The sequence below is a fragment of the Schistocerca nitens genome, chromosome 1 (genome assembly GCF_023898315.1).
Source record: "Schistocerca nitens isolate TAMUIC-IGC-003100 chromosome 1, iqSchNite1.1, whole genome shotgun sequence".
NCBI lineage: Eukaryota > Metazoa > Arthropoda > Insecta > Orthoptera > Acrididae > Schistocerca > Schistocerca nitens.
The window spans coordinates 306,150,156-306,162,430 of record NC_064614.1 but is presented as its reverse complement, the minus strand read 5'-3'; the positions used below and the strand labels follow the sequence as shown (position 1 = coordinate 306,162,430).

General features: G+C 40.4%; 1 protein-coding gene across 7 annotated transcripts in view; it reads left to right on the top strand.

Moving 5' to 3' along the window:
- Positions 1-12,275, top strand: part of LOC126248448 (large proline-rich protein BAG6) — a 250,397-nt gene that overhangs the window by 202,620 nt on the left and 35,502 nt on the right. For all 7 annotated transcript variants that reach the window (XM_049949481.1, XM_049949489.1, XM_049949436.1 and 4 more), the window contains 3 exons: positions 40-270; positions 6,774-6,950; positions 7,052-7,208. In XM_049949481.1, the coding sequence (XP_049805438.1) occupies positions 40-270; positions 6,774-6,950; positions 7,052-7,208 (565 nt within the window). The remainder of the gene's footprint in view (positions 1-39; positions 271-6,773; positions 6,951-7,051; positions 7,209-12,275) is intronic.

The window sequence follows — 12,275 nt, the reverse complement described above, 5'->3', positions numbered from 1 at the left end:
TGTGTGTTTCTTGTACCAGCATCAGTTTTCCTATTGCAGAGGCAGTTAATGAGTGGGGTGCAAGCTGATGTCCGGGACTGGACAATTAGTAGTTCACTTTCACAGATACAAAGTTTTGTAACAAGCCAAACTGTACCTGTTGAAGATATACAGCCATTTCTGGTGTACAGGATTCCTTCACCACCATCATCTTTACATCATGGCTCAGGACCTGTAAGTTTCAATGCTACCTCAGCAGAGCAGCTAGATGAGGAAGAACAAGTAACAGAGGTATGCTCAGAATTTTAACTTTGGTGTTTTACAAATTAGGGAATAGCTGATCCATTTAATTTTACCCAAATTTACAGCATGTAAGTAATATTAGTATTTACTTTTGATTTGTGTAGTATGTACAAAAATCACTGATTTATTTAGTTTCACAGAAGTAAAATGAAGTGGATTTACTACATAATATTAAAAGTAATTGTTTAATTGGCATAAAGACATTACAGATTAACTTATGTTGCTATACCTCCACAGGAGAGTTTTGTTTATAGTACATCTCTTTCATTTATCCTAGAAATGATTCATGAGAACCTCGTCAAAAAATGTTATTTTTCTGCCGAGAAACTTCGTCTTCATCTGTCAAGAGACACCTTTGGAGGAGATATATGAATACTTCAGATGCCAGTCACTCTCTTTAACATTATACTCTGTTATAAAGAAAACAAAAATGGTGTGAAATGAGAGAGAATTTCGGCTATCCACCTTGTATGATGAGATACAGGGCTTCTTCCTACATGAGAAATATTCTGTTTAATATGGTGTGTGGTGTAATAGTTTCATTTTGACAAGTTTTCAAAATTTATTTCAAATCCTGTCATTGCAGAAAACTCATGACATGAGTCGCGCAGTCTCTTGTACAGTCGTCGTTTTGTCCCAAGCATGTGTAAGTGTGTAGACAACAATCTTCAAAGAAATTGCAATGTTTCATAGAGATGGCAATGGGGAGCCCATACTGCATATGGAGCTGTATCCCCATCATGTGTGAACTGTTGCCTATCTTACATTTGCTCTTTTATGGTGTTTTGGCAGTTACGCGAGTTGTGCTAGCATGAGGAAATTTTTGGTTTGCTGACGATTGCTGTTTCACTCAGTCAAGTCGTAGATTTTAGGCCTGTTTTACTAGTCCAGTGTGAGGGGGGAAAATAGCTGGTGAAATTATTGCGCAGCACTGTTGACACACTAGATTGCGCCACAAGGTGGTGACGGGCCTTCTTCAGCTCACCAAAAATGGCATAATTGCAGGGAAACAGATCTGAACTGTAAGGAACTGTTTTAATGAATCCATTAGCTCCTTGACTGCAATTGCTCTATTGAGCCTTACGTTGTCGTAGAGCTGAATGACCCATTAAATGAACTGCCCATGGGTGTTTTGATTTGATCACTTTGCGGCAGGTTTATTAGTATTGATGTGCATTTACCTTTGTGCCATGTGGAAGGAAGTTAAGAAGGGGGGGTGCTGTTTTCGTCAAAGGAGGAGGTGAGCATAACCTCGCCTGCACTTGTATGGATGGAATTGGGTATTTTGAATGGCAGCAACAGAGCATGCTTCTGCAGAGACTTCATAATTTTGACAGGGTTTAAAGTTATGATGCTGTGGGTTTGAAGTGATGACACTGTATTAGTCTCCAGTGGCCACTCGTGATAAGAACTCATTACTTTCCATGGTGTAGAATGGCAGATGTTCAAGAGAGCGTGTCACATTCAACGTGCTTCCTCAACTAACTGAAGACTGAGACACCCATTCATCTACATCTACATGGATACCCTGCAAATCACATTTAAGTGCCTGGCAGAGGGTTCATCAAACCACCTTCACAATTCTCTATTATTCCAATCTCGTATAGCGCTCGGAAAGAACGAACACCTATATCTTTCTGTACGAGCTCTGATTTCCCTTATTTTATATTGGTGGCCATTTCTCCCTCTGTAGGTCAGTGTCAACAAAATATTTTTGCATTCGGAGGAGAAAGTTGGTGAGAAGATTCCGTCGCAATGGAAAAAGCCTTTCTTTTAATGATGTCCAGCCCAAATCCTGTATCATTTCAGTGACAATCTCTCCCATATTTTGCGATAATACAAAATGTGCTGCTCTTCTTTGAACTATTTTGATGTACTCCGTCAGTCCTACCTGGTAATGATCCCACACAACACAGCAGTATTCTAAAAGAGTACAGACAAGCGTAGTGTAGGCAGTCTCCTTAGTAGATCTGTTACATTTTCTAAGTGTCCTGCCAATAAAACAAAGTCTTGGTTAGCATTCCCCACAACATTTTCTGTGTGTTCTTTCCAATTTAAGTTGTTCGTAATTCTAATGCCTAGGTATTTAGTTGAATTTATGTCTTTGAGGTCTGACTGATTTATCATCTAACCAAAGTTTAACTAATTCCTTTTAGCACTCATGTGGGTGACCTCACACTTAACGTTATTTTGGGTCAACTTCCAATTTTTGCACCATTCAGATATCTTTTCAAAACCATTTTGCAATTTGTTTTGATCTTCTGATGAATTTATTAGTGGATAAACAACAGCGTCATCTGCAAACAACCTCAGACGGCTGCTCAGATTGTCTCCCAAATTGTCTATATAGATAAGGATCAGCAAAGAGCGTATAACACTACCTTGGGGAATGCCAGAAATCACTTCTGTTTTACTCGATGACTATCCATCAATTACTACGAATTGTGACCCCTCTGACAGGAAATTACAGGTCCAGTCACATAACTGAGACAATATTCCTTAAGTGCGCAATTTCACTATGAGCTGCTTGTGTGGTACAGTGTCAAAAGCCTTCTGGAAATCCAGAAATACAGAATCGATCTGGACTCCGTTGTCAATAGCACTCGACACTCCATTTGAATAAAGAGCTAGTTGTGTTTCACAGGAACAATGTTTTCTAAACCCATGTTGACTGTTTGTCGATACACAGTTTTCTTTGAGGCAATTCATAATGTTTGAACACAATATATGTTCAAAAATCCTGCTGCATATTAACGATATGGGCCTGTAATTTTGTGGATTACTCCTACCTCCTTTCTTGAATATTGGTGTGACCTGTGAAACTATCCAGTCTTAGGGTATGGATCTTTCGTCGAGAAAATGATAGTATATGGTTGTTAAGTGTGGAGCTAATGCATCAACATATTCCGAAAGGAACCTAATTGGTATACAGCCTGGACTAGAAGACTTGCTTTTATTAAGTGATTTAAGTTGCTTCGCTACTCCGAGGACATGTACTTCTATGTTACTCATGTTGGCAGCTGTTCTCGATTCGAATTCTGGAATATTTACTTTGTCTTATTTTGTTAAGGCATTTTGGAAGGCTTTGGCAGCACTGTCTTTGATAGCATCTCCATTGCTATCCCGCAGAGAAGGTGATTGTTTGTTGCCACTAACATACTTCACATACGACCAGGATATCTTTGGATTTTCTGCCAGGTTTTGAGACAAAGTTTCATTGTGGAAACTGTTACAAGCATCTCGCATTGAAGATCGCTAAATTTCGAGCTTCTGTAAAAGATCGCCAATCTTGGGGATTTTGCGTCTGTTTAAATTTGGCATGGTTGTTTCGTTGTTTCTGCAACAGTGTTCTAACTCATTTTGTGTACCAAGGAGGATCAGCTCTGTCGTTAGTTAATTTATTTGGTATAAATCTCTCAATTCCTGCAAATACTATTTCTTTCAATTCAAGCGACACCTGGTCTGTACTTATACTATTAATTTGGAATGAGTGGAGATTGTCTCTTAGGAAGGTGCCAAATGAATTTTTATCTGCTTTTTTGAATAGGTATATTTTTTGCTTATTTTTGGAGGGTTTGGGGATTACAGTATTCAATCTCCCTACAACAACCCTGTGTTCATTAACCCCTGTATCGGTTTTCGTGCTCGTTATTAATTCAAGATTTTTTGTTGCTAAGAGGTCAGGTGTGTTTTCACAACCGTTTACTATTCGCGTGGGCTCATGAACTAACTGCTCGAAATAATTTTCAGAGAATGCATTTAGCAAAATTTCGGATGATATTTTATGCGTACCTTCAGAATTAAACATGTATTTTCACGAACATATCGAGGGTAAATGAAAGTCACCACCAACTATTATCGTATGAGTCTGGTACGTGTTTGAAATCAAACTCAAGTTTTCTTTGAACCTTTCAGCAAATGTATCATCTGAATTGGGAGGTCGGTAAAAAGATCCTATTATTATTTTGTTCCAGTTATCAACAATGACCTCTGCCCGTACTAACTCACTTCAATTTAGCGACAAGTTAAACTACTACTTACAGCAACAAACACGGCACCGCCAACCGTGTTTAGCCTATCCTTTCGGAACACCGTTAGGTTCTTCACAAAAATTTCGGCTGAGCTTATAGCCGGCTTTCAGTGCCTATGACAATTAGAGCATCAGTGCTTTCTATTAGCGCTTGGAGCTCTGGTACTTTCCCAACACAGCTACGGCAATTTACAACTGTTATACCAATGGTTCCTGTATCTACATTATTCCTGTGTTCAGCCTGCACCCTTTGAGGCTAAGGCCCTTCTTTTGTTTTCCAGAGACCCTCTAACCTAAAAAACTGCCCAGTCCACGCCACACAGCTCATGCTACCCGTGTAGCTGCCTCCTGCGTGTAGTGGACACCTGACTTACTTAGCGGAACCCGAAACCCAACCACCCTTTGGTGCAAGTCGAGAAGTCTGCAGCCTACACAGTCGCAGAACCGTCTGAGCCTCTGATTCAGACCCTTCACTCGGCTCTGTACCAGAGGTCTGCAATCGGTCCTGTCGACTATGCTGCAAATGGTCAGCTCTGCTTTCATCTTGCAAGCAAGACTGGCAGCCTTTACCACTTCTGTTAGCCTCTCAAAACCAGAGAGAATCTCTTCTGATCCAAAGTGACACACATCATTGGTACCAACGTGAGCAACCACCTGTAGTTGGGGCTGCACCCTTTGCTCTTCATAGCATCAGGGAGGACCCTTTCCACATCTGGAATGACTCCACCAAAATTGCACACGGAGTGCACATTGGTTTTCTTTCCCTTCTTGTCGGCCAAGTCCATAAGGGCCCCCATAATGCGCCTAACGTTGGAGCTCCCAACTACCAGTAATCCCACTCTTTGTGATTGCCCGGATCTTGCAGGCTGAGTGGTTTCCTCTGAAACAGGACAGGTGACAGCATCTGGCTCGGCAACAGTGTCAGCCACAGACAGCACCTGTAACCTGTTAGTCAGATCAACTGGGGAGGCCTTATGTGCGGCCACCTGGGAAGTCTTTCACCGCCTGCTTCACCCCGGTGCGACCTCCCACTCGACCACAGAGGTGAGGGGTCAACCTCAGTGCGAGCAGTAACTGGGTGGCCACCGCTGAAGAACAGTTCGAGGACTCAGACGTGCTGGTCATCTGTTGGATCCGCACGGCCGGCCTAAAACAGTGGTTCCCATGCACTTCAGCCTCAAGCTGTGTAACCAAAGACATTGAGAGCGAAGTGTCACCAACTCGGCTCACATCCACACACAACAATTGCAGTCCCTGTCCATACTAAAGATCATGGAGAACTAAACTATCGACACGTGCTGCGCAACTCTACTGTAGACCCTGACGAAATAGAAGGAACTGTGTCTAATAATTTAGATCAATACACAGGTATTCAGAAACCTAACTACCAAAGCACTCAGGTGAAACTAAATAAGTCGCCCCTGATTAGGAACTTGTAATATGTCACGAAATTGGTTTACTTTCCGACGCAAACGAAAACTCTATAACTGTGGCTATTAGATATTAAATTTACACACAGAAACTCAAGAAACTAAACTATTAAAGGACACAGATTATACAATAAAATTCGCTCCTGGTTAGGAACTCGTAAATGTCACAAAAGCGGTTACTTTCCTGTTGCTGCGTCTGTCTCTGTCAGCTACTACTGCATGACACCATTGGGCGCAGACTTTGTGAAATTTCAGTCTGTGCTTAATGATGGCATTTCTGATGCTGAATCTGACTCTGTGACAATGGCTGCTACTGTAACTTTCTGGTCTCGAATAATGAGAGAATCCACCTTCTGGACAATGGCATCGTTATTGTGGTGTGTTGTTCCAGGCAGTCCATCTTCGGCCAACAACATCAATCCTTTCATAAATCACTTCTGCCATTTCTTGACCCTTGCAATTAACATGCATTGCTCTCCATACACATGGACCATTCTTTGGTAAATTTCTGTTCCCCGCACTCCTTCCCCATTACACACCTCTGCTCTTCTTTTGAAGCCTCCATTTCACTGCTTTTCAGCATGTCTACGTAAAATGGACAGTTGATGAATGCACATGCTCATTCTGTAATCATGTGGATAATTGCCTGTGTTCAACTAGAGGCGAGTTAAGGACCTCTGCACTCATACAGAGACCACACCTCCTTCTGTGAGCAATGACTTTAGGATTGTTTCATCAGTTTTCATTTTACAGCCTTCTGGCTCATTTTGTTTTGAATGTATGTTATATTTATGGGGGGAACAGAAACACGGTTGTATGATCTCGTAAAACTTTGTTCTTGCAATAAATAAGAATAATTTTTAAACATGAACTGAGATGAGTTCATAGTTTGCATGATCCGAAGTGTGTAATGATTTTGTTAGAATGTTATTAAACTCCTACATATTTTTCAATTTTAAATACCATTATCAGCCATTAAGTTTTTACTGAACTCACATACTTACTTTCATTGTGTTTTCTTTTGGTTGTAGCCAATGGAAACTGATTCAGATACACCAACAGTAAATGGCTCTTTGACCTTGGAAACTCAAAGCTTTTCTGAGTCAGAGACAGATGTTGTTCAGTCCCCTACAAATCTCATAATGGATTCAGAAACACTTCCAGATGTTGTGATAGGCGCAGAAACGTGGCATAATGTTTTGCCTTCTGTAAGCTTTTTGAATGGTCTATACATTTCATTTGACGAGACATATTTGGCTCTCCATTAGCAGTTCTACTACACTACTGATAAATGTTTCAACTTTTGCAGGATTGGGTGCCTATTATAACACGTGATACTCAGAGGCAGAGGAAACAGAATTCACAGGCACCTTTCAGTGATGCTTACCTTTCAGGAATGCCATCAAAACGCAGAAAAATTGTATCAAGTGCAAAACCACAAGGGAATGTTGGCCAGATTTTAGCAGGTAAGTTGGAACATTACATATATTTCTTACTGAATATTGAAGCTATGTGACAGGTTTGTGGACAGAAATCATTATGTATCTTATGTTTGTTAAATTGTCTTAACACCTCCAAAGTCAAACAGTGAATAAGAAAAACTTCTTACACACAAATGATGAGTCTGCATTATTGATATGATAAAATTGACACCTGTTATGTAATGTAGTAAAATTTGTATTAAAGATAACGTTTTCATTGTGGTAGTGACATTGTGTGACTGCAAAGTTGCTGCCTCAAACTTTTAAATTTATTGAAGTAGTTAAATAAGGTTATTAAAAATAAATATAAGGACATGTAATTGATACCTGTAGGTGGCACATAGGCACACTTTAAAGATCGTATAATTGCTGATCATATAATTGTCCCCACCTCCCCATGAACCATGGACCTTGCCGTTGGTGGGGAGGCTTGCGTGCCTCAGCGGTACAGACGGCCATACCGTAGGTGCAAGCACAACAGAGGGGTATCTGTTGAGAGGCCAGACAAACGTGTGGTTCCTGAAGAGGGGCAGCAGCCTTTTCAGTAGTTGCAGAGCCAACAGTCTGGATGATTGACTGATCTGGCCTTGTAACACTAACCAAAACGGCCTTGCTGTGCTGGGTGCTGGTACTGTGAACGGCTGAAAGCAAGGGGAAACTACAGCCGTAATTTTTCCCGAGGGCATCCAGCTTTACTGTATGGTTAAATGATGATGGTGTCCTCTTGGGTAAAATATTCCGGAGGTAAAATAGTCCCCCATTCGGATCTCCGAGCGGGGGCTACTCAAGAGGACGCCGTTATCAGGAGAAAGAAAACTGGTGTTCTACGGATTGGAGCGTGGAATGTCAGATCCCTTAATTGGACAGGTAGGTTAGAAAATTTAAAAAGGAAATGGATAGGTTAAAGTTAGATATAGTGGGAATTGTGAAGTTCAGTGGCAGGAGGAACAAGACTTCTGGTCAGGTGAATACAGGGTTATAAATACAAAATCAAATAGGGGTAATGCAGGATTAGATTTAATAATGAATAAAAAAATAGGAATGCGGGTAAGCTACTACAAACAGCATAGTGAACGCATTATCGTGGCCAAGATAGACACGAATCCCACGCCTACTACAGTAGTACAAGTTTATATGCCAACTAGCTCTGCAGATGATGAAGAAATTGATGAAATGTATGATGAGATAAAAGAAATTATTCAGGTAGTGAAGGGAGATGAAAATTTAATAGTCACGGGTGACTGGAATTCGAGAGTAGGAAAAGGGAGAAAAGGAAACAGTAGGTGAATATGGATTGGGGGTAAGAAGTTAAAGAGGAAGCCGCCTGGTAGAATTTTGTACAGAGCATAACTTAATCATAGCTAACACTTCGTTCAAGAATCATAAAAGAAGGTTGTATACATGGAGGAATCCTGGAGATACTAGAAGGTATCAGATAGATTATAGAATGGTAAGACAGAGATTTAGGAACCAGGCTTTAAATTGTAAGACATTTCCAGGAGCAGATGTGGACTGACCACAATCTATTGGTTATGACCTGTAGATTTAAACTGAAGAAACTGCAAAAAGTTGGGAATTTGAGATGAGAAGGGAACAATTGACAGGAATGGGGGAAAGAAGTTCAGTAGGAGAAGAATGGGTAGCTCTAAGGGATGAAGTGGTGAAGGCAGCAGAGGATCAAGTAGGTAAAAAGACGAAGGCTAGAAGAAATCCTTGGGTTACAGAAGAAATATTGAATTTAATTGATGAAAGGAGACAATATAAAAAAGCAGTAAATGAAGCAGGCAAAAAGGAATACAAACATCTCAAAAATGAGATCGACAGGAAGTGCAAAATGGCTAAGCAGGGATGGCTAGAGGACAAATGTAAGGATGTTGAGGCTTATCTCACTAGCGGTAAGATAGGTACTGCCTACAGGAAAATTAAAGACACCTTTGGAGAAAAGAGAACCACTTCGATGAATATCTAGAGCTCAGATGGAAACCCAGTTTTAAGCAAAGAATGGAAAGCAGAAAGGTGGAAGTAGTATATAGAGGGTCTATACAATGGCAATGTACTTGAGGACAATATTATGGAAATGGAAGAGGATGTAGTTGAAGATGAAACAGGAGATACGATACTGCGTGAAGAGTTTGACAGAGCACTGAAAGACCTGAGTCAAAACAAGGCCCCGGGAGTAGACAACATTCCAATAGAACTACTGACGGCCTTGGGAGAGCCAGTCCTGACAAAACTCTACCATCTGGTGAGCAAGATGTATGAGACAGGCTAAATACCCTCAGACTTCAAGAATAATATAATAATTCCAATCCCAAAGAAAGCAGGTGTTGACAGCTGTGAAAATTACCACACTATCAGTTTAATAAGTCACAGCTTCAAAATACTAACGCGAATTCTTTACAGACAAATGGAAAAACTGGTAGAAGCCGACATCGGGGAAGATCAGTTTGGATTCCATAGAAATGTTGGAAAACATGAGGCAATACTGACCCTACGACTTATCTTAGAAAATAGATTAACGAAAGGCAAACCTACGTCTCTAGCATTTGTAGACTTAGCGAAAGCTTTTGACAGTGTTGACTGGAATACTCTCTTTCAACATCTGAAGGTTGCAGGTGTAAAATACAGGGAGCGAAAGGCTATTTGCAATTTGTACAGAAACCAGGTGGCAGTTACAAGAGTCGAGGGGCATGAAAGGGAAGCAGTGGTTGGGAAGGGAGTGAGACAGGGTTGTAGCCTATCCCCAATGTTATTCAATCTGTATATTGAGCAAGCAGTGAAGGAAACAAAAAAGAAACATTCGGAGTAGGTATTAAACTCCATGGAGAAGAATTAAAAACGTTAATGTTCGCCGATGACATTGTAATTCTGTTACAGACGCAAAGGACTTGGAAGAGCGGTTGAACAGAATGGACATTGTCTTGAAAGGAGGATATAAGATGAACAGCAACAAAAGCAAAATGAGGGTAATGGAATGTAGTCGAATTAAGTTAGGTATGCTGAGGGAATTAGATTAGAAAATGAGACACTTAACGTAGTAAAGGAGTTTCGCTATTTGGGGAGCAAAAAACTGATGATGATCGAAGTAGAGAAGATATAAAATGTAGACTGGAAATAGCAAGGGAAGCTTTTCTGAAGATGAGAAATTTGTTAACATAGAGTATAGTTTTAAATGTCAGGAAGTTGTTTCTGAACATATTTGTGTGGCGTGCAGCCATGTATGGAAGTGAAACATGGACGATAACTAGTTTGGACAAGAAGAGAATAGAAGCTTTCGAAATGTGGTGGTACAGAAGAATGCTGAAGATTAGATGGGTAGATCACATAACTAATGAGGAGGTATTGGATAGAATTGGGGAGGAGTTTGTGGCACAACTTGACAAGTAGAAGGGACCAGTTGGTAGGACATGTTCTGAGGCATCTAGGGATCACAAATTTAGCATTGTAGGGCAGCATGGAGGGTAAAAATCGTAGAGGGAGACCAAGATATGAGGACTTGAAAAAGGTAGGGAAATTTGTAAAGAGAAAGAAAGTTCTGTTGTTAGGTAGTTCCCATGGTAGAGGTGTTGGCCAACTACTGCAGGAAAATCTAGGTCCAGAGTACCAGGTCACAAACTTTTTCAAGCCTAGTGCAGATCTGGGTCAGGTAATAGAGGGTGTAGGTGCTTTATGCAAGAATTTCATAAAGGAGGATGCCGTGGTTATAGTGGGTGGTCCGGGAAATAGCATTGGAAGAGACTGAATATTCCATAGAGAGTGACCTGGTGAAGATAGCATCAGCAATGAAGCATACGAGTGTGGGATTTGTGTCTGTGTTGAGACGCCATGATCGGCCTCATTTGAACTCTTCCGTAGGGAGGGTGAACTTGTAGTTAGAGTGGCTGCTCAGGACGGATATAGGGTCCCATATTGGTTTGATTCCTGTAGATGCTATCGATAGGTGGGACTACACTAGGCATGGTCTTCACCTCAATAGGAAAGGGAAGGGAAACCTGTCTAGGTTGATTGCAGAAAACGTAAGGGGGGACACTGGCACAAGTGGTAAAATACCAGTGGTCACAGGTGTCAGAGGGATGCCTTTTTCAAGATAGGGAAGGGGGAAAGAAAACGAGTTTTAAGAGAGATTGGCAGACACACTCAGTTTGAGAAAACAGATGAACAGGAGTCAGATTTTATCATACAGCCTCCATTTAAACAGTGTTTAACAGAAAGTAATCAGAAACTGCCAGTTCATCTTCGCCAAAGCAGTTACAATCCCATTAGTATGCAGTATCAGTTATCTTTATTACACCAGAACATTCCGGGACTTAGAATTAAAGTTGATGAACTACTCATTTGTATCGATGAAATGAATTCATCTAACCAAATTGACATAATCTGCCTCTCTGAACATCAAGTGACCACTGATATAGATATGTTAGACATTTCAGGATTTAAGCTAGCTTCCTACTTCTGCAGAGTAGATATGGATGGAGGAGGAGTTGCCACATTTATCAAAAACTGCCATAAATTCAAGAACATTGACATTAATAAATTCTGTTTAGAGCAGCATCTAGAAGCATGTGCAACAGAAGTAGAGTTCCATAACAGATCCTATATAATAATAACTATTTACCGAGCACCTGCAGGAAATTATAATCTATTCTTAGATCATCTAGAAGCTCTTTTGGGTTATTTAACAGGAAGAAACAAAGAAATTTTGATTGCTGGTGACTTTAATACAGATTTTCTAATGCAATCTTCCAGTAAACATTCACTGCAGTTAGTAATGTTGTCTTTCAATCTAACTCACACTGTAAACTTTCCAACTAGGATCACTAAATCCTCAAGGACAGCCATTGATAACATTTTTATAGACAAATCAAAGGAACAAAATCATATCATAAAACCTGTTATAAATGGACTATCAGATCATGACATGCAACTCCTTGTTTTAGATGTAAATTCTAAGCAGATTATCAAGACTGCTAAATCTGAGTACAGGAGAGTAGTCAATCAACCAAAAATTGAGTGTTTTAGAAAACTGCTCAAAGATATGAACTGGAAAGATGT